General features: G+C 37.3%; 1 protein-coding gene across 1 annotated transcript in view; it reads left to right on the forward strand.

Moving 5' to 3' along the window:
• LOC127557199 (glycerol-3-phosphate dehydrogenase [NAD(+)], cytoplasmic-like) overlaps window positions 1–23,250 on the forward strand; it is a 62,647-nt gene that overhangs the window by 14,191 nt on the left and 25,206 nt on the right. Inside the window, exons 2-3 of the mRNA XM_051990615.1 lie at window positions 10,263–10,527; window positions 15,774–15,951. Of these exons, the coding sequence (XP_051846575.1) occupies window positions 10,263–10,527; window positions 15,774–15,951 (443 nt within the window). The remainder of the gene's footprint in view (window positions 1–10,262; window positions 10,528–15,773; window positions 15,952–23,250) is intronic.

The following is a 23,250-nucleotide window of genomic DNA, read 5'->3' on the forward strand; positions in this document are numbered from 1 at the left end:
TATTTTGTTTATTTTGTTTCTTGTAAAATTTTCTCTTTGATATGGGGGTTAGCAATAATACTTCTCTGTTTTCTTGAGAGGATATCTTTGAAGTGGTGATCTATTTTTTTCTATTTCTACTTTGCCTTCATGTTTCATCACTCCATGACAATTTTCTTTGATTATTTCTTGCATTATTGTGTCTAGGTTCTTTTTTCTGGTCTTGACTCTTGACTCTTGATTTTTGACTAATGGTGGTTGTGACTCACTTGTCTCTTGCCTCTACAGATTAGATCCCATTTTATCTGCCCTTCAAATGCCTAGTTTTGTGTTTACAGTTTTCCCCAAATTCATTAAGTAAGGCATCATGCTAAATGCTGGAGATAAACAACCAAAAATACAAAAGAAAACAAAACAACTTCTGGGCTCAAGGAGTTTACGTTCTACTGAGAGTTATAATATGTAAACTTAATTATTTTGTAGCTTTATTTCAAACATCTAGGTGGAATGATTCCTTGAGGGAGGAGGAATTCTGTCTGGGTAGAAGAAAAGAAAGAATTCTAGGGCAAATGGTTTGAGAAAGAAAAGACACTGTCAGTGAGGAAAACGTAGTTGGAATATGACCATGAGTTGGGGGCTTTTGGACAGAATGCCATCAGGCACTTAAGGACTAGAGAAGGAAGAGAATAATTATAAGGTGGTACCCCAAAGACAAACTTCTTTGATATTACAGTTTGATAGAAAACCCTAGCCCCTGTTATCAGTATGCCTGGATCATCTCAATCACTGCCTTTAGTTTTGCACTATCCCTCGGCTAATCTACAAACAGCAACTTCCAAAGGCTACAGTTGATAATGATATTAAAAAAATCCTTTTGATGAAAGGGAAATTTTTTTAAATCCCTTCAAAAGATTAGGTTGTTAAACATTTACTTAATTTGCCCCTGTAGCTATTACCCAAGAAGTTATAATTGTCTTAGTTGGAAGTTTTGAAGGGAAATAGAGTTTAGAGATGGATGAGAGATGATAACAATAGGAAGCCTGATCTTGGTCCTTTGATTCTGATCAAAACAAATTAGTGAACTTTTAACTGTGATAAGGAATTGGAAATAGTACTAGCACAGGGCAAGGTCCCAATTTGTTCCCACTTGGTAAGACCAGGAATGCCTTTGTTTTCTGTTATCATTGCTGCCAGCTCAAGGTCTTGCCTCTCCTAAACTCTATGTAGCTTAGATGCTACCATTTCTTGGGCCTAGTGATTACCTCCTCTTTGGGGACCTTGGGGAAATAGCCATGGCTGTTGGGTTCCTTGAATTCTGATTTTTCCCCTATTCTTGCTATAGTTTGTTTATCTCACTTTGCTTTACTTGCCTTATAAAAGAAATATCCATTCTTTCTCTGTCACCAGCTTAGATTCCAACAGAGTTAAGACAAAACTATATTTTGTTTGGGTGATGAAAATCCTGTTAAAGGGCTTAGTTCAGATTTTTAAAAATACAGCTACAGATTCATCTTCCTCTTCTTACAAATTTCTCTATTTCAATTAAAGGTACTCCCATTCATCCATGTTCACAACCTCTGTATCTATCACTCTTGCTTCCTTTACTTTTTTATTCTTCACAACCATTTATCAGTTGCCACTTTTGCTATCGATACACCCCTATCAATTTCTGCATTTGATTTTTTTCTCTACTCACACAGTCATCACCTTAGATTAGGCCTTTATCACTTCTAGCATACTGTTGCAATAATCTTGTAGTTGGGCTTCCCTGGTTCATATCTCTTACTCCCTTCCACTCTCCACACAGTTGCAAAGCACAGATCTGTTGCTCCTGTACTCAATAAACTCTCATGGCTGCCTTTTGTCTAAAGGATAAAAATATAAAGTCCTTTGTTTTGTTTTTTTCTCTCCTTGCTTTTAAAAGACCTTCACAACTTGGCTTCAACCCATCTTTCCAGCCTAATTATTTATTTCTCCCCTTTCTTCACTAAAACTGGCCTTCTTTCTGTTACTCACATTGACATTCCACTGTTGTTCAGTCATTCAGTCCTGTCCAGCTCCTTGTGACTTCATTTGGGGTTTTTTCAGCAAAGACTGCATTGTTTCGCCACTTCCTTTTCTAGCTCATTTTGCAGATGAGGAAACCGAGGCAAACAGGGTAATCTGATTTGCCCAAGGTCACATAGCTAGTAACTGCCTGAGTCTGGGTTTGAACCAAAGATAAGTCTTCCTGATTTCAGGTTCAGTGACCCTATCCACTGTGCCATCTAGCTGCCTGACAAGCCATTATACTAAACATATTTTTTATTTTTGCATCTATTTTCTATCTGAATCTTGTTTCTTTATTTCTTTCTCCTTTGCTCTCAATGAGACTAATGACAAGAAAATTCTCAGATAAACTATTCAGGTCTACTCTGAGACACCCTTGCCCAGGGCAACTGCTCAGCCCTAGTTGATTATATATAACTCAATGAAGCAAATTGGGAAAGAAATGGAAATGAGATTATTAACTAACTCAGCAACTACCACACCTAGTCTAGGGCTTCAGAGTACAGCTTATGCTCCCCTCCAGGGCATTTTGTAGGAGAAGATACAGAATTGCCCCCTCAGTAGACTGCTGCTCTCAACAAAGTACCAAAAATACCTCAATAAAAAGTGCACATCAGCTCGAACTTCATTCTGTGGCTATCTTTGTTTTGGGAAGTGCTTCCCCTGTACTGTGCCTTCTCTGTTCCCCCATGAATTTTTGCATTTCCCACCAAACCACTAGTCCTTAAGGTTCCATCATCCTGACATATGTCATATTTCAGGTGAGATGCTCAGAGCTTAACATATTTCTATGCAGAGCTCAGGGAGAGTCCTCAGTAGTCTTTTACTGTACCGACTATAGGAGAAAATTTGCTTCACCTTGTTTCAAATATGAATGTGAAAAGGTTTTTCATCATTCAGCCATTCTCTGCTTCCTTGAATTTAAGTATAGCTAATCGGATTATTTACGAATCCTATCAAGCTAAGCTCCTATTATTGTCATGTTTTTGATAGCTAGTTCACATACATATATACAATGCAAATTGTGTCTTGTCTTTTCCTATTCTTAATGAGTTTGTTCCCTTGATTAATCACAAATACAAATGAATAGATAATAAAATTTGCCTTATAAAATTTAGTAAATTCCCCAGTGTCTTAATTTCATGAACAAAATGGTTTCCCATAATTACTCTTAAAAAAAAATGAATTTAACAAGCAGCAGAAAAGATGACATTTCCATATACAAAGAACAGAAAGGAATTTATATATAAAGCCATGAATCTCTGTTCCTGTGTGATTTTTATGGAGAATTCTGGGAGAAAGATGCCAAAAAGGAAAGCTGAAGCAGGTTCAAAGTTTTTCTAAGATCTTCCATCTTGAACACCATGTGTGAGACAGGAGGTGCCCAGATATTTTTACTCACTACAGATCTTCTCTTCTGACATTTTTCTACTTGAATTTCCCATAAAACAATCCCATAATCTCTGTTTCATAATGAGTGCAAGTCGATTTTAGGGAAGTATCTGTAAGTCATTATAGTCTGTAAATTATTTATTTGTAGCTCTAAACACAATTTTTTTGAGTTAGAAGCATCAAAATGGTAGCTAGAATCCTGAGACATTCTAAAAAATTTTGATTTGTTTACCCAAAATATAATGCTTATTATTATGTGTTATTTCAGTTATACTATTTTTTCTAATATTGTTTCTCTAGGGAAAGTACCTTCTTACAACAATAAAAGTCAGAATCTCTCAACTCCACCACTGAAGGCTCCTCTTACAGCAAGAGTATAAAAGGCGATGATTCATAGGAGACAAATAGATACTGGCCATCAGTAACTTGCTAACTGGAATCACTTGTACTTTTACACATATCTTTCACTCTGAATTAGGGAACAAAGAGCAGTTTAGAGCAAGGAGGGCATAGTTCAGAGGAAATTGAGCTTCCTCTGCCTGGTATTTCTCTATATAAGTTGTTCCTAATTTAAAGACTCACTATTTATTAATTATGCTCAAAATTTGCTCATTTGGTCAGTATAGAATTTTCTTGCATATTCTCCATAACTAATAACAATTTCTCATAGGGAATAGCTAACTGTTTTTAACTCCAGTACTGCTACTAAAATTTTGATTATTCTCAGTGTCTACTTGTAAAATGAAGAGGTGGGGTGGGGTAAGAGTAATGGTACATGCCTGAAAATGCTAGCTCTAAGTGATGCTGAGGTTGGAGTATCCCTTAAGCACAACTGAGGAGATATGAGTTGCAATGAGCTAAGCCAGTTGGGTTTCAACATAGTGATGTGGCATAAATAGAGTAAGCTAGGAGGAAGAAGCATAAGGGAAGGTGGGGCAGTAGGTTACTAAGGAGGGAGGAGTCAGCCCAACTTGGAAAATGGGACAGATCAAGGTTCCCTGGGATAGGATCAGACTCTCTTTTTCTAGTTTAGGCAAAATAGGGAGATCATTCTATAAAACAAATAAATGGACAAATTAATCTTTTTAAAATGAGAAAGTAGGACTAGTAGATATCTAAGGTAATCAATAGTTCTAACATTCAGCTAATCTTTTGTTTGTTCTGAATGAATATATTTGGGCATATAAGTAAAGTGATCCATAGCCACCAATATTTTTAACTTAATTTGAACTAGTTTCAAGAATGAGAGGAAGACTACATAAGACAATCTAACAAATGGGCCAAAGACATCCATATTGTCACTAGGCATTTTTTTTTGGGGGGGGGGGTTGATTCAGTGTTCAATTTTAGCACAATTTAACTCTGTTTATATAAATTTAAGATTAAAAATGCTGATTCATCAATCTAGATAGACTGCATTATACTCCAAAGTGACCTATGTCATCACTGAGTCTCTTTTAAAGATCTCATTTTCTAAACATAAGGCATCACTGATTCTTCCTTTTCCTCAACAGAGAGGAGGAGGATTCCTCCTTAAGAATAAAATGATTAAAATGTTTTCTTGTCAATTAAGGCTTGTCACATAGACCTCATAGGGGATTTCAAGTCTCTTCATTTTTTCCCCTCACTGCGAATTGCTTCAAAGATTATTAATCAAGGGTAAGCTGCTAAGGGGCAGCTAGGTGACTCAGTGGATAGAGCACCAACCCTGAAGTCAGGAAGACCTGAGTTCAAATGTGGCCTCAGACACTTAATACTTCTTAGCTGTGTGACCCTGGGCAAGTCACTTAACCCCAATTGCCTTAGCAAAAAAAAAAAAAAAAAAAAAAAGGTTATTATCCAAGCTGAATGTTTATTGCTTATTTCATTGTTTTAAATGGCTTGCCCCCAGGGTCTCATAGTGAGAAAGTGTCTGAGGCTGGATTTGAATTCAGGTCTTCCAGACTCCAAGTCTAGTTTTCTATCCACTGTATTGTGTGTGTGTGTGTGTGTGTGTGTGTGTGTGTGTGTACACAAATGTAGTGTGTATATCCAGATCCTACTTTCTTAGGGTTGGGTGGAATTTGTGGATATGTGTGTCTTCATCTGCTGTTATTACCTCGAGCCCTCCATCTATTTGTATCCTATTTGTCAAAGGGACCAGTGACTAGTACCCAGAGTTTCCCTTAACCACTTAACATCGGATCAGCTTTTGCAAATTATTTCAAAGATGAGGCAAGTACAGAAGCACAAACACCTCCCCAATACATAGCAGACATATCGTCCTCTGCACAATCTTGGTCTCTGGGGAAAGAGGCTCAAAACTCCAGATTTGGCGCATCTGCAAAACAAGCCAATGCCTTAGCAATCTATCACTGGGCTGAGATCTGGGAGATCATTCTTAAAAGGTATTCCTTGTTCTTCAAGCATCAATGCCACTCTGGCTGTGAAAGCCACACTAGAATGACAGGAGGTGCCATTCTCTCTATACCTAAGGGCACTGATATTACACTGGCCACAAAACTGAACTCAGGAAAAATAAAACGCCAAGGAGTCCTCCTGACCTTACAGACTCCCAAAGTCATTGTCTTCACTTCACCAATTCCAACCGTCCCCCAAATGCTCAAGACTTAAAGATCATACCTGAAGTAGAAGGCCTTATTTTGAATGTCCCTATAGCCAATCAGAAGTGTCTTCTTCAATAATGACTTTAAATCAATTGAAACCAATTTAAAACTATCTATGCATGCTCCACATTCTGTCTTTCCAAGGCTCCCAGTTCTCCTGGAAGAAACTTTCTAACATTCTCCACTAGAAGATAAACCATTTCCTCTCTAGCGTCCTCCTTGGGGAGGTCCCATCTGAGACACTCTGGGAATCAGCAAACCCCTCTTACACATACACAGAGACAGAATGGTTTTATTTATACTTTTATCAAGTTCGGGCTTGAGAATGACATTTTGTAACAACACCAAAAAGCTAAAAGTACTAAGGAAGAAGCCTAAGAGAAAAATAAACCCATAATTCAGATCATTTATATGAATAAACAGTACATTTATAAGTTTAAGTCCGTAAGTTAAAAAAAAAAACTTTTATAGAAATATCTAAAAGTACATTGAGAGCCTTCAGTTCTACTTTGCTTCTCAGTGACATTTTAAGAGTAGGTTTGAAGGTTGGAGCTATAATATAGCTCTAGGAACAGGCCACTTCAGGTTATAAGGATCTAGTATGACTTCTCCTAACAAATAAATAAAAATATTTAGTTACATTAGAATTGTTCATTTATGGATTGATGATTCTGAATGTGTTCTTATCATTGAAGATCTTTTTTTTTAAAATAACTTTTTATTGATAGAACCCTTACCAGGGTAATTTTTTACAGCATTATCCCTTGCATTCACTTCTGTTCCAATTTTTCCCCTCCCTCCTTCCCTCCACCCCCTCCCCAAGATGGCAAGCAGTCCTATACATGTTGAATAGGTTACAGTATATTCTAGATACAATATATGTGTGCAGAACCGAACAGTTTTCTTGTTGCACAGGGAGAATTGGATTCAGAAGGTATAAATAACCCGGGAAGAAAAACAAAAATGCAAGCAGTTTAGATTTATTTCCCAGTGTTCTTTCTTTGGGTGTAGCTGCTTCTGTCCATCTTTGATCTATTGAAACTGAATTAGCTCTCTTTATCGAAGAGATCCACTTCCATAAGAATACATCCTCAAACAGAGTATCATTGTTGAGGTATATAATGTTCTGCTCATTTCATTTAGCATCAGTTCATGTAAGTCTCGCCAGTCCTCTCTGTATTCATCTTGCTGGTCATTCCTTACAGAACAATAATATTCCATAACATTCATATACCACAATTTACTCAACCATTCTCCAATTGATGGACATCCATTCATTTTCCAGCTTCTAGCCACTACAAACAGGGCTGCCACAAACATTTTGGCACATACAGGTCCCTTTCCCTTTTTTAGTATCTCTTTGGGGTATGAGCCCAGTAGAAACACTGCTGGATCAAAGGGTATGCACAGTTTGATCACTTTTTGAGCATAGTTCCAAATTGCTCTCCAGAATGGCTGGATGTGTTCACAATTCCACCAACAATGTATCAGTGTCCCTGTTTTCCCACATCCCCTCCAACATTCTACATTATCTTTCCCTGTCACTCTAACCAATCTCAGAGTTGTCTTAATTTGCATTTCTCTGATTAATAATGATTTGGAGCATATTTTCATATGTCTATATATAGTTTCAATTTCTTCATCTGAGAATTGTTCATATCCTTTGACCATTTATCAATTGGAGAATGGTTTGATTTCTTATAAATTAGAGTCAATTCTCTATATATTTTGGAAACGAGGCCTTTATCAGAATCTTTGATTCATTGATGATCTTTAAGCAAAATCTGAAAGGGGGCAAATAAAAGACAGAGATGAATGGTAAAAATCAATCATTGCCTGTGATACACGAAATTTTTTTAATTGATGGAATTTTAGAAATAGTTATGGGACATCTGGAATATAAGAAGTTGAAGAATACTGGAGGAACTCACGTCCTCAAATGGGTCAGTCGTGCCCAAGAGTTCCTTCAAAGGACCCTAAGAAGGAAAGATCAAATAGATAGGTAGGAAAATTGGGAGAGAGTAGCATCTTGGGAACCACAAAAGAAAAGATTATCTAGGAGAAGAGGATAGAGCAAAGACTGCAGGGAGAAGTAAGGAAGGATGAGGTTTGAGAAAAGATCATTAGATCTGGCAATCAAGAGATGATTGGTTGAATAATGAAGTCAGAAGCTTAAGTGTAGAGAGTGAAAGAAAAGAAAGTGGAGACATATGTTAAAGAAGGCCTTATCAAGAAGTATGGCCACAAAATGGAGAGATCTAATACAATTGTCATCAGGGATGGACTGATCAAGTGAGAGTTTTAGATATGTTTTATCAGCTGTGAAGGAAGCAGCCAATCAACAGGGAGGAGATTAAAGATGAAGTGAGAATGGAGATAATAAAAGGGGAAATGTGCTGAGGGAGATAGATTGAAATTATGTGAGATAGGAGTAAATGTGAGGTGAGAAGAAGGGGAGAAAAGAGGTAGGTCTCAGGGAACAGCCTCAATTTTTTCAGTAAAATGTGAGGAAGATTTTTAGCAAAGGAGGGAAAACTATGGGAAGTTTGAGGTGGGTTGAAAAACTTGAAAGAGCCATTGTGAGTTAGAGGGGTGTAAAAGGATTGCCTTGTGACAGTAAGGACCTCTTGGAATCAATTTTCTTATCTGTTTAAGTTGGGTTGGCTCTTCCAGAGCCAAATGTATGATCTATGCAAAGTGCCTTACAATCTGTAAAGTACTATAGAAATGTCAGTACCAATTATTTTTATGATCTTACTCATCCAACTACAGCATTATCAGCTTAGGGTGCTGTCCTTAGATAAGCAGTAAGCTCTCTTAAAAATCCAGGATTCTCCAATTTGGAACTGTGCCCAAAGGGCTCTCAAACTCTGCATCTCCTTTGATCCAGCAGTGCTACTACTGGGCTTATGCCCCAAAGAGATACTAAAGAAGGGAAAGGGACCTGTATGTGCCAAAATGTTTGTGGCAGCCCTGTTTGTAGTGTCTAGAAGCTGGAAAATGAATGGATGCCCAACAACTGGAGAATGGTTGGGTAAATTGTGGTATATGAATATTATGGAATATTATTGTTCTGTAAGAAATGACCGGCAGGATGATTTCAGAGAGGCTTGGAGAGACTTACATGAACTGATGCTGAGTGAGATGGGCAGAATCGGGAGATCACTGTAGATAGCAACAACAAGATTATACAATGATCAATTCTGATGGACGTGGCTCTTTTTAAGAGGTAACTCAGGGCAATTCTGATGGTCATGGGATGGAGAGAGTGCCTTCTACACTCAGAGGGAGGAATTGGGGACTGACTGGATCACAATATAGTATTTTCACCTTTTTTTTTTCCCCCTGAGGCAGTTGGAGTTAAGTGACTTGTCCAGGGTCACACAGCTAGGACGTGGTGTGAGGTCACATTTGAACTCAGGTCCTCCTGACTTCAGGGCTGGTGCTCTATCCACTGAACCACCTAGCTGCCCCTATTTTTTTCACCTTTTTGTTGTTTGCTTGCATTTTGTTTTCTTTCTCATTTTTGTCCTTTTTGATCTGATTTTTTTGTGTAGCATAATAATTGTGGGAATATTATAGAAGAATTGCACATGTCTAACATATTAGATTACTTGCTATCTAGGGGAGGGGGGGTGAGAGGAAGGAAGGGAAAAAATTTGGAACACAAGGTTTTGCAAGGGTGAATGTTGAAAATTATCGATACATATGTTTTGAAAATAAAAAAAAAAAACTTCAATAAAAAAAATCTAGGGCTCTCTGCAAACAGTACCTCAAAGCCAAGGGAGCAAGAAATTCCTAGACTGGACCACATTCTCTCAGGGAAGGGTAGTATATATATAACATATTATACAAGATACACACATGAGACAGGAGGTGACCTTGAAATAGGAAGGCATTATTAGAATCTGGCCAGGAAGCACTCACTGTAGGAGGTGACCCTTGAGCTGTGACTCCAGGGAAACTAGGAATTCTGAGAGGTAGAGATGTGTGTAGCCTGATTGTTTTTCAGGTATGAGGTAAAGCCAGGAGGGAGTGAGGAACAGTATTTAAGCCCCTGTGTAGCTGGACCTTAGCATCATAGTCTCCTTGCCCCTCCCTCAGATGGTCCCTTACTTATAAAAGGGCTCATTGTGTTTCTCTTTTTTTCTTTCAGTCTCCAAGAGGCTAACAAATTGGTGGAGGAAAAACAGGCAGAAGCAGGCAATACTCACCGATTCGTGCAGTATCATTAAGACTCATCCCCTCTCATACTTGCCCCTCCAATTTTATTCAGTACTGCTTTGGCTACTGTTAGAGCTTCAATCACGGAGATTCACGTAGCTGCTGCTGCTGCAACCTTCCGAGTTTCCAAGCATGGCCAGCATGGCCAGCATGGCCAGCATAGCCTGCATGCCCCGACTGATGCTAGCACCTATTCAAAATCAGCTCCTTCCTCAGACAGCACCCTGAAATCTTCCCAAGAATTGCTGAAGGTGTGCATCATTGGTTCTGGAAACTGGTAGGTACTAGCTTGGCTGGAAAGATTGGGAATGGGAGAGCTGCCACTTCTGGAAATCCTTGATTCCTTGCTTTCAACGTGTGTTTTGCAGAGGCTGGAGCCAATTGTACTTGCCCTAGAGGCTTTGGCAGGTCCCTGGTGTAGGGACTTTTGTTTTCTCAGAAGTTCTTTGGTTGCACAAGCATCCTATTTTGTCCATACCCTCAAGGTTATTGGGGTCTAGTTGAGAGAAGATTGAATACATTTGTACTGAATTCAGTACCAACACAGAAAAAGTAGAAGGGTGTGGGAGAAAGGAAAGGAGGAGAGAGAGAAAAGAAGCATGGAAAGAGAATTAAGGTTATACACTCATATGAGAAAATCCAATAGATCTGTGATAGAGAGCCCTCGGGTCAGGAGAGAACTAAGAAGCAATTCTGTCATGTGGAACTCTAGGTAAAATGGGGAAATGAACAAGGAGACTGGAAAACACATCAAAATTAATTAAATTAAATAGTAATAGATAATTTCAACTATCTAAACATCTGTCAGAGCTATCAGAACTAATCATTTTTTTAAAAAATCTTTCTTCATGATAATTTCATTCTTCAAAAGCTAGAGGAAGCAATCAATCAAAAAGCATTTTTAAGCACCTATTTTGTGCCAGACACAGTGTTAGTTCCCTTAAGGAGCTTGGTTCTGATGGTAAAGATCAAAACTACATATATATGTAGTATCACTTTGGGCATGTTCCAAATTGCTCTCTAGAATGACTGGATCCGTTCACAATTCCACCAACAATGTATCTGTCCCAGTTGTCCCACATCCCCTCCAACATTTGTCATTATCTTTTCCTGTCATTTTAGCTAATCTGAGAAGTGTGTAGTGGTATCTCAGAGTTGTCTTAATTTACATTTCTTTGATCAAGAATGATTTAGAGCACCTTTTTTCATATGACTAAAAATGATTTTAATTTCTTCACCTGAAAATTTTCTGTTCATATCCTTTGACCATTTATCAGTTGGAGAATGGCTTGGATTCTTATAAATTTGAATCAATTCTCTATATATTTTAGAAACAAGACTTTTATCAGAATGCAAGGGTTAATGTTGAAAAATTATCCACGTATACATCTTGAAAATTTGTGGTGTTCTCTTCTTTTAAATATGATCATTCTCTATGAGCAGGTTTCTTGGGGAGGTTTTCTGGAGGCAGCCTTAGTTTCAGTTCAAAGTAATAATCCCCTCAAATGCAGCCAGCTGATAAAATCTAAATGTTATTTTCTCCTTCCTTGATTCCAAGAGCTCTTGCAGCTTGTCCTTTGCCTCTGCTTTCTTCAGCCTCCAGTCAGCACAAAGGTAGGAGATGGAATGAATCTGCCTCTGCCTCTGAGAGTGAGCTTGTGGGCTTCTGTATCTCCCAGAGTGCTCTGTGTCTGGCCCTGAGAACTTCTTGCTTATATGCTGTACACTGAGTACACATCAATCATTATATCACTGGGAAACCATTATTTGTTGTAGGATTAAATCAATGCTAAACTAGATTTAAATATTATCTTCTCAATTCCACTTAGTACCTTGTTTCAAGTTCTGGCCCCTAACATCTCCTCATAGGATCAGATCAATCATACTGAACCATGCTAAATTAGATAATTATTGTCTATCAACTCTAATGAGTTAACACTTTGTAAGGAATCCAACAAAAATTTAAAAGCTTTAGTTTTAGAAATATCTTTTTTTTTTTTTTTTTGGTGGGGGGGAGAAGGGGGTAAGGAGAGAGCAGCTAGGGATAGAACACCACCCCTGAAGGTCAGGAGGACCTGAGTTCAAATGTGACTTCAGACACTTAACATGTTCTAGCTGTGTGACCCTGGGCAAGTCATTTAACCCTAATTGCTTCAAGGGAAAAAAATATCCTGGTCTTTATATTTTAATATAATTGATTTCCTTCATAATCCCAAGTATTTTATTTTACATATTTAAAAACATAATTCTGAGAAAAAAGGTTCTATAAGCTTCACCAGGCTGTCAAAGGGGTTTGTGATACTATAAGAAGGATAGACTTATTCTATCTAAGAAGGATAAGACTCATTCTAGATAAGAAGGATAGACTTATTCTAGATAAGAAGAAGACTTGTTCTAGATAAGAAGGATAAGACTTATTTACAACAGATAGAAATCCACAATGGGTAAGCTTTGGTTTGGGATTAGACCTAGTCCTGTCTCTGTTAATACTAGTATTTTTGTGGCTTTGTTTCACTCCTGTGAGGCAGACATGAGGATGGGATGCATTCTGTGCATGGAAAGATTATCAGGTTAAAGACAAGGAGACTAGAGATATGGTATGCCAGTCAGGAGATAAACAACTATTTTTCTTGACCTAATTCCAATAATAGCAACCTTGAGAAATCTTTGATCAACAACTGTGAAAGACTTAACTACTCTGATCAGTACAATGATCTAAGTCAATTTTGAAGGACTCTAGCTCCAGAGAGAGAACTGGTGAACTCTGAGGGCAGACTTAAATTTTCTTTACTTTTTTTATTACTTGTGTGAAATGACTAATATGGAAATGTGTTTTTTATTACTTCACATGTATAATTGATATCATATTGCTTGCCTTTAAAATGAGTGGGATAGGGATTAGAAGGAGGGAAAGAATTTGGAACTCAAAATTTGTTTTAAAAGCTAAAATATATAATACATTTTGAAAAGAATTTAAAAATAAAATCTTAGGCTGAAAAAGAAAATAATATCAGAGTCTTACATGCCCTATAAATTTTGAGAGAGCAGATTTCAGAATTCAAAGAAAGGATGGGGAAGATTCCATATCCTAAAACTCTTCAGGAAAGGTGACTCTATGGGGCTCAGAAGAAAAGACATACTTCTGTTTCTCCTTCATTATTCCAGACTGCCCACATTAAATGAACAACCTTTCTTTGATGTTCACTTAACTCTCTCTATGGCATTTTATCTAGAGACTTTATGGTCATCTGCCAAACTCTCAGAGAGATTAGTACTTGACACAGTCTTTCTCTCTCTATCCCACCCCATGCCATTCTTCCTGTTGAAGGGAATTAAAATTGGAGATGGCTTCTAAGCCATCCTTTCCAGCATTAAAATATACATTTATTAAGTGACTGACTGTTACCAATCATTATGCTAAAGTCTAGGGATACAAATACAAAGAATGAAACATAATTCCTTTCCCCCATTCTAATGGGTTCAGCCATTTTCAGTCATAATTGAACTCTTTGTGATCCCATTTGGGGTTTTCTTGGCAATGATACTGGAATGGTTTGCTGTTTCTTTCTCCAGCTCATCTTACGATAAGGAAACTGAGACAAACAGAAAGAAGTAACTTGCCCAGGATCATACAGCTAGGAAGTAACTAAGGCCAGATTTGATGAGTCTTCCTGAATCCAAATCATCTGGCACTCTATTCACTGTGCTACCTAACAACTGCATATAGATAGATAGATAGATAGGTAGATAGATAGATAGATAGATAGATAGATAGATAGATAGATACAGACATATCTATATATATAATATACATATATATGTATATATATGTAAATGCAGAATAAGTAAAAAAAAAAAAAAACTAAATACAAGGTAGCCAAATACAAGATTGGGAGGGAGGACACTAGCAAAGGGAAGAGAGGGATATCATGGACAGCTTTGTATAGAGAGTGGTATTTGAGCTACTGTCTTTTGAAAGAAGAGAGGAATTCTTTGAAACAGATGAGGAGAGTCAGTATTACTGGAATGGGGAATGCCCATGGGAAAAAGCATTGTAGGTGGATGGACTGTTATATGTAAAGAACACATGCCATTTTGACATAACTTTATATCTGGAAAAGGTGAATAATCTATTTTATTCTAGAGGTGATAGATATTAGACTGTGACTGGGGAAGTAATATGGTCAGACCCACACCTAATGAAAATCACTTGGGTAGCTGTATAGAAGACAGATAATAAAAATGATAATAATTGTTAACATTTACATAGTATTCTGAAGAAAGAAATGGTAAACTGTCCCAGTATCTTTGCCAAAAAAAAAACCTAAATGAGATCACAAAGAATCAGACACAGCTGAAACCACTAAATAATATATAACATTCTTTATATGTGTGCCAAACATTAATTTAAATACAATTTTAAAAACATTTTCCCTATGAATCATGTTGTAAAAAAAAAAAAAAAGATCGGAATAAAGGGAAAAACCATAAGAAAGAGACAGCATGCAAATAAAGAGGTGAAAATAGGATAATTTGATCTGTATTCAGCCTCCATAACACTCTCTCTGGATGTGGATGGCATTTTTCAATCCAAGTCTATTGGAATTGCCTTGGATCACTGTTTTGCTGAGAAGAACTAAGTCTATCATGGTTGATCATGATATAATCTTGTTCTTACTGTGGACAATGTTCTCCTGGTTCTACTCACATCATTCATGCTTTATAATTATTATCTCAGTTGGGTCTTCATAACAATGTACATGCTATCATCCCCATATTACAGATGAAGAAACTGAGATTAAATGATTTATCCAGGGTCACACAACAAAGTACAGTACTTAAAGTTACATTTAAACCATCTAGCTGGCCCAGCAGGATCAGAATTAGAAGAGACTTGAGTCAAGGAGATATCAATTATTAGACCATTTCACTAGACTAGGTAAGAAGTGATGAGGATGAACTAAAAGTAAGAGTCATATGAAATTTAATATTTTACATTTGATAAATATTTAATATTTATTTAGGCTTTAGTAAATGCCTTTTGATGCTGATGGAAATCCTTCCTGATTTTATATATATATAAAATACATACACACCACATATCCATGCTGCCTTATTCTTGGTATGGTACTTCTGGAGGGTGGGTGGGACTTTGGTATTTCTTATATTCTTTTTTATGGTAATATTTTCCTGATAGAACCAGCCCTGCATTCCTGGTATAAATCCCACTTGGTGATAGTGTATTATCCTGCTGATAAATTGCTGTAATCTCTTTGCTAATATTTTATTTAAAATTTTTGTATCAATGTTCTATAATTTTCAAAACAGAATTTGACTGTTCCTGATTTAGATGTTAGTATCATATTTGTATCATGCAAGGAATTTAGTATTTCTTATATTCTTAATTGGATAGCTAAGCCACAATAAATTACCCATTGACTGGGCTTGTTCTGTCATCTCTAGGAGAGCTTTTAATTCTGTTAAATCACTACCTTCCCTTCCTTTTCCTTTCTTCTTATGAAGGGGAAGCACAATTGCAAAAGTCATTGGCAACAATGTTATGGATTCCACAACATTTGACAAAGATGTGAACCTCTGGGTATTTGAAGAGGAAGTTGATGGAAAGAATCTGTCAGATATCATCAATGAGGAACATGAGAACACAAAATACCTGCCAGGGCACAAGATACCTCCCAATGTGGTGAGCAAAATGACTTATTGGGGGCTTCGGGTATAATGCTGGAGAAACTGAGCAAGACAGAGATTAGAGAGCAATTTAAGAGTTTATTAAATGGAGAGATTTACTGGGACCAAATGGATCCATGGTTGGTCTCAGGGCTGAATGAGACTATCATCTCAAAGAATCCAGCCCTGAATATTGAGACAGCAAGACTTTTATAGGATAACAAGAACAATGACATAATGGGGGAGGTACCTGAATGGGGGGGATAACCTAATGGGGGAAGGCACCTAGGATGACACAATGGAGGGAAGTACTGGAGAGGTTACTGATATCCTAATGATGTCCAGAATGGATAGACCTTTATCCTGTCAAACATTAAGAAGGAATGTTTATAACCTAAAGATATAAAACCTTTATCTCATCAAACATTAAGAGGGAAAGGTTATAACCTGAGGCAGAGTAACTAAATAGGACAATTGGGAAACTGGGTCAGGACAGCAAAAAGGAACTGTGGTACAACATTCCACACTCTCTCTCTTCTAACTATTCATATCTTTGAATTACCTTCCTCTAGAAGGTCTTAGCACCATAATTTTGAGCAACCCTATGTGAATTAAATAGACCAAATAAGAATCAAAATAAAGCTAGAACAATGCAAGGACTTATGGCAAGGTCAAGTCTCTCCCTGATAACCCCAGAGTTAATCAGCAATACACAAAGTTTCAATCATGTCAGGTCCTCTGCAGTTGGGGAACATATGGACAGTTCACTGTGGGTTAGTCTGTGGTCATTTGTGCATGACTCGGCCTCTGCTTACAGAGCAGCAGGGCTCAAGACAGTTGTGCTGCCCATTCAGAGGGGCAACCAGCTCCAGGGGAGAAGGGTGAGGCTTGGAGCAGCTCCACCTGTCCCTGCTCAGAGGAACAGACAGGGCTGCAGAAAGATCAGATTTCTGAGCAGACTATGCACAGTTAGACCAAGACAGGCAAATCCCAAACTTTTAGAGCCCCGATATCAACTACAAAGTCCTTTTAAGGACGCTGAAATACTAATTAAGGACCTGGGGTAATAGGAGTAGAGAAACAGATCAGAGAGACTGCTAGTTCCAAGACAGGTATCCAATTTCTGGTTGTTTCTAAAAAATAATCCCCAAAACTGAGTCTGCCAGAGCAATTCCAACTGAATAAGGGATTTCAAAGTTAAAGTACAACCAGAAAATCATAGCCCAGTAAATTTAAGCAAGGAGTAAAAAATGAAAAGGACTGTTTAAAGGACTTCCAATTAAATCTGAACTAGTAAGATAGAGAGTAGGGCAGAAGTGAGTAAGAAAATACACCAGTTTCCCCAATCTCTATTTATTTCTTCTTCCCTTTTTTTTTCTTGGAAAGGAATTATCAAATAACCATCCCACATATAAATCATATACATATGCATATACATAACAGACTAAAAGTCCCTCAAATATAATAGTAATAGTTACACAATTTCCTTCCCAAGTCTTAAACACACAGTAATACAGTTAAAATTCTAACAAGTCAACCACTTTCCCACTCCCCCATATCAGTCCAAATTACATCAGGAAAAGGGGTGATGGTTCTCAAAAGCTGCTTCCTGCAGAAAATGGGCGACGATGCTCAGTCCAGGGAGGGGGGTGGGTGTGGTGTGGCGTGCTGACAATCAAAGCTTGATCTGGGTCCCAGACGCAAGTCAATATATCTGTAATTTGACCTAATCTAGAAACAGAAACAAATCTAACAAAGAAAAGTTAGAACAGTCTGAGATAGAAAGACTAGTCCACAAGGACTGCTTAAGATGTGGCCTCTCATTAGCTATAAACCTTAAAAAAAACTTGAATATCTGGACATAATATCTAGTAACCAATAAATGACCAGACTAAATACTTATTTGCTCAAGTATTTGGGATATAATGATTACAGATCACCAGATTGGAAACAGGAAGGTATGACATAATTGAATCGCATTAACAATTTCTTATTGACCATTGCTCTGATTATAGAAATCAGTTACAGGAGGGAAAAAAATGCAGTGACATATTAATTACAAACCCAAGAAATTTTACCTCCAATAACAAATCCTAAACAGATATTTACCTTATATTTATACAAATAAGTTTGCTGCTTTTAGCAAAGAATCAGTTTACCTACAACTTGATAAAAAAGTCTGGAACAGTTTGGGGAGGGATGGGGGAAGGAAGGAAAGGATTCCATGTGGCTGCCCTTCCCACCACTCCACCTCCCAAGAGACTGAGGGGGGGGAGGGAGAGGGGGAAGGAAGCCGAACTAAACTTCGCTCCAGGCTAACTAGATGCTTCAATAGCTGAAGTAACAGCAGTGAGGGTCGAGTTCAAATCTTTACCTTTGAAGACAAAAGATCTTAGGAGGCACTCAAGTAGTGTCAACTGTGTCCAATTTGATACTAATCAAAACCAAATGGTGTCACCCAGTAATGACAACTGTGTCCAGTTCGACACTAATCAAAACCAAAACCAAAATATAGACAGACAGACAGACAAAAACAGATCTAGGAGACACAAAACCAGAGGGTATTATCCAATGTCCTGAATAATAACCTTCTCAGGATTCAATGCCCATCATTCTGTCAGTATTCTATTATTCTGAGAATGCAAGTGCTAAGATTGTGTCTTACTCTTCCCCTGGCCGAATTTTAGCAAGTATCCACTGTTGGGTGTGGCCCCAGCTGGTGAACTGCTCTCTTCCTGGAGCCTCTGGAGGAAAAAAAAAAAACCAGATCCCCAACTGTTTCCAGGCCCAAAGTGGAGACTTGAAATATCTCTAATCCCTAGTCCCATTCTTAGTTCCTGATACCTCGCTGGGGAACTCCAAAATGTAATGCCGGAAGAACTGAGCAAGACAGAGATTAGAGACCAATTTAATAGTTTATTAAATGGAGAGATTTACTGGGACCAAACGGATCCATGTTTGGTCCCAGGGCTGGATGAGATTATTGTCTCAAAGAATCCAGCCCTGAGTATCAGGACAGCAAGATTTTTATAGGATAATAAGAACAATGACATAATGGGGAAGGTACCTGGATGGGGATGGCCTAATTGAGGGAGGAACCTAGGATGAGGATGACATAATGGAGGGAGATATTGGAGAGGTTACTGATATCCTAATGATGTCTAAAATTGGTTAGACCTTTATCCTGTCAAACATTAAGAAGGAATGACTATAACCTAAAGATATAAAAGCTTTATCTCATCAACCATTTAAGAGGGAAAGGTTATAACCTGAGGCAGAGTAACTAAATAGGACAATGAGGAATCTAGGTCAGGACATCAAAAGGGAACTGTGGCACAACATGGGATCCACAAATCCCCACAGGCCCTGAGAAAAACCAGAACTGGGTACTCCACACTCTACCTCATTCAAGCAGAGCTGGGATTGAAGCCTTATTTAAGGATCTTGGATGTTGACTTCCCATTAGGAAGGAAGGGAACAAATGTTTATGAGGCATCTACTGTTTGTTAGGCATTGCTAAGTACTTTACAATTATTCAGTCCCTACAGCAACTCTTGAAGGCAAAAACTATTAAACTTTACAGTTGAAGAAACTAAAGCAGAGAGATTTCTAACTGACTTGCCCTAGGTCATCCAAGAAGGATTTGTATTAGCTCATCCTGACTCCAGGCCTAGATCTCTATTCCATGAGCCACTTTACTACCTTATCTTAGATCCAAGTACTGATGTAGATGCTACTCCTCATTCAGAGCAGGTTTTTAATTGAAAATGTGTGAAACAATGGTAACTATTTCACCATAATTGATTTAATATAATCTCTTTCCATGCTTCTCTGTATTCATTATATTCTTGGACTGCAATTTATTAAGTCATTCCTTAGCCAATTAGCATCTACATTTTAAAAAATAATATTTTTAATTTTTTTCTAGTTATATATGTATATTAACTTTTTGAATACACGTTTGTTTATCAATCATGTTGGGAATTTTCATCTACTTTGTTTCTAATTCATTCATTAATGTCTCTCCCAAATTGATTCCTTTGAATAGGCAAATTAGGTCATCTTTTGCCTCAATTTTTATTTAACCTTAACTCTCTGATTGGATGTTGCCTCCAACAGACTGAGATCTGGAAAAGACCTTAGCTCACAAAGACCAAGGTCTATCACTTCATCTGGGACCATCTTTAGTTGCCTGACCTATATCTTGCCACTGGATTCTGATGTCTCTAAAGGATAGAGTGAGGCTAATGATTTTGCACACCTCTGCTTCACTTAAATACAATTCATTTGCAAGTCAAGACATTATCCTCTTGATGTTATTGGTCTTCAAGAATGAAAAATGAATAACAATTCTTTGTTATTACAAAAAAGTAGTGCTAGAAATATTTTGGGAGATTTAGAAACTTTCTTCTTATCAGTGATTTTCTTGGGGAAGAGCAGGTTGGTGTGTAGTAGAGGAATCTTAAGTTAACAACATGGACATTTTAGTTTCAGTTGAAGACTTTTAAATAAGGAAATTTGGGGACATGTTTAGACATAGCCAGGAAAGGGCCAATGGATCAAGAGAGGTTGAAAATTAAGAATTTGGGATTAAAGGCTTAAATAACTAGCAGGATTGACCTTTGTGGAAAAGATCCTTGGGATGAGATGCTGAGGAAATTTCAAGCTTGAGGCAGTTTCAGTTTTTTTTTAACTGAAGTATGAGATCATCGATAATGGGATAGGATCATCCCTTCTAAAATTTTGCATTTAGAGTTACAGTTTATAGGACACTTACTCCAGCAGATGGTATGTACCTATGAATTTTTTGGCTAAAATGAAATGTCAGGGAAATGCTATAGATTTAGTTTATCCAGATTTTAGCAAATTATTTTATAAAGTTTTCCTCTATTTTAGAATACTTAGCACAATACCCAGCACATAGTAGGCACTTAATAAATGCTTATTTTTATTTATTCATTTAGTTTCAATACTCATTGCTTTATGAATCATGTTGGGAGAAAAAAATCAAAACAAAATGGAAAAACCATAGGAGAGGGGGAAAAAAAACTGAAAAAGGAGGGAATATAGCATGTGTTGATTGATTTCCATTCAATCTCCATAGTTCTTTTCCTGGATGCAACTGACATTTTCTATCCAAAGTGTATAATGATTATCTTGGATTGATAAGTATTAATTTAATTATTTATTGCATTTTATAATACATTTAATTTATTAATCTATTTATTTTATAATTAATTTAATTTATTGAACAGACTAGAAGATAGTCTATTTCGATGAGATTTAAAATTGAATTGCTGAACCAAAGGTGCAATCAATAATCGTTCACTGATAATTAGGAAGGAGATTTTAGGGATCTGTAATTGGGCCTTATTTCCCCTCAGGAATTCTTTTTTTTTCCTTTAGTAACATTTTAAAATTCTATTTAATAGGGGCAGCTAGATGGCACAGTGTATAGAATACCGCCATTGAAGTCAGGGAACCTGAGTTCCAATCTGACCTCAGAGACTTAATACTTCCTAGCTGTGTAACCCTAGGCATAGACTTTCAGGACTCTGCAAAGATATCTGGGCAACTAGCCTTAGATATATTGGGGGTTGCTTTGATCTTTGGCCCGGAAATGGGGTCCAACTCCTGAGACTGATTTTCAATTCAATTTAAAATTGAAATGAGCCTTCCCAAACAAACAAACAAAAAAAGAAATGTGGTTCCCTCCTCAAAAAGGAAAGAAATGAAGTTTCCTAGAAGGTTAAATTTGGCATAGCCAATTATCCACTGACTTTCCCCCCTTATCCACACTCAATAGCAATTTAGGATACAGTAAAAAACTATTTCATCTTCATCTAGAAAATCATTGTTAAAATATAAATAAAAGAAAAGAAAATATAAATTTTTAAAATCAGTCTTTAAACAATGAAATGGTGCCATCTTGTCTGCAGCAAGAAAACAAAAAGGAAAAATAGGAAGAGAGTATAATTATCAGATTTCCATTGGCTTCTCCAATAATTTTAATTCTAGCAGAGAATCTGATAAAGACTCCAACCAATTCCAGTCTTAGTTATTCAGTCATTTCAGTCTTGTCTGATTCTTCATGATCCTATTTAGGGTTTTCTTGGCAGAGATACTGGAGTGATTTGCCATTTTGCTCTCCAGCTCAATTTATAGATGAGGAAACGAGATAAAGAGCATCAAGAGAATTGTCCAGAGTCGCACAGCTACTATAAAGTCAGATTTGAACTCAGGAAGATGAGTCTTCCTACCTCCTAACTCCACTCGATAGCCACTGTTCTGCCTACATGTATTATGCTACACTCTCCTTGAACTGTTCTACTTCAGGACTCTCATCTCAAAGTATCCAGTTGGCAATGTGAGAATTCCAGGTTTTTTAATAGGACTCTTGAAACAAAGGAGGAAGAAAAGAGAGAAGTTTCAGGACCATTTGGTTCTAGCAGGATGCGGGGAGAGCTGTAAATTGTTACTAGGAAGCCAGAGTCAGGATGCCTGAATAAATAGAAGTAAAGGTGTTAGTGAGGTATCTGGGATAGTCTTATCTTTTGGAATGTTTAGAGGGGATAGTGCTATAAATTCTTTTTTTTTAAATAACTTTTTATTGATAGAACCCATGCCAGGGTAATTTTTTACAGCATTATCCATTACACTCACTTCTGTTCCAATTTTTCCCCTCTCTCCCTCACCCCTCCCCCAGATGGCAAGCAGTCCTTTACATGTTAAATAGGTTACAGTATATCCTAGATACAATATATGTGTGCAGAACCAAACAATTCTCTTGTTGCACAGGGGGAGAATTGGATTCAGAAGGTATAAATAACCTGGGAAGAAAAACAAAAATGCAAGCAGTTTATATTCATTTCCCAGTATTCTTTCTTTGGGTGTAGCTGCTTCTGTCCATTCTTGATCAATTGAAATTGAATTAGCTCTCTTTATCAAAGAGATCCACTTCCATCAGAATACATCCTCAAACAGTATCGTTGTTGAGGTATATAATGATCTCCTGGCTCTGCTCATTTCATTTAGCATCAGTTCATGTAAGTCTCTCCATCCTCTCTGCATTCATCTTAGTGCCATAAATTCTTGATGACAGAAGGAGTTAGGAGCCAGGAAGTCTGAACTTCCCCTTATCTTGAGTCTCACATTAGTTAATTTATAACCTTAGAGCAAATGGCCCTCAGTCTTAATGAACCAGAGGGGGGTTTTACAACTTGAGGCAGAACAGATAAGGAAACAGAGGCAGAACAATTTAGGGAAACTAATGTAGGAAACTGAGGTAGAACAGTTCAAGGAGACTGTGGTATAA

The sequence above is a fragment of the Antechinus flavipes genome, chromosome 3, assembly GCF_016432865.1.
Source record: "Antechinus flavipes isolate AdamAnt ecotype Samford, QLD, Australia chromosome 3, AdamAnt_v2, whole genome shotgun sequence".
NCBI lineage: Eukaryota > Metazoa > Chordata > Mammalia > Dasyuromorphia > Dasyuridae > Antechinus > Antechinus flavipes.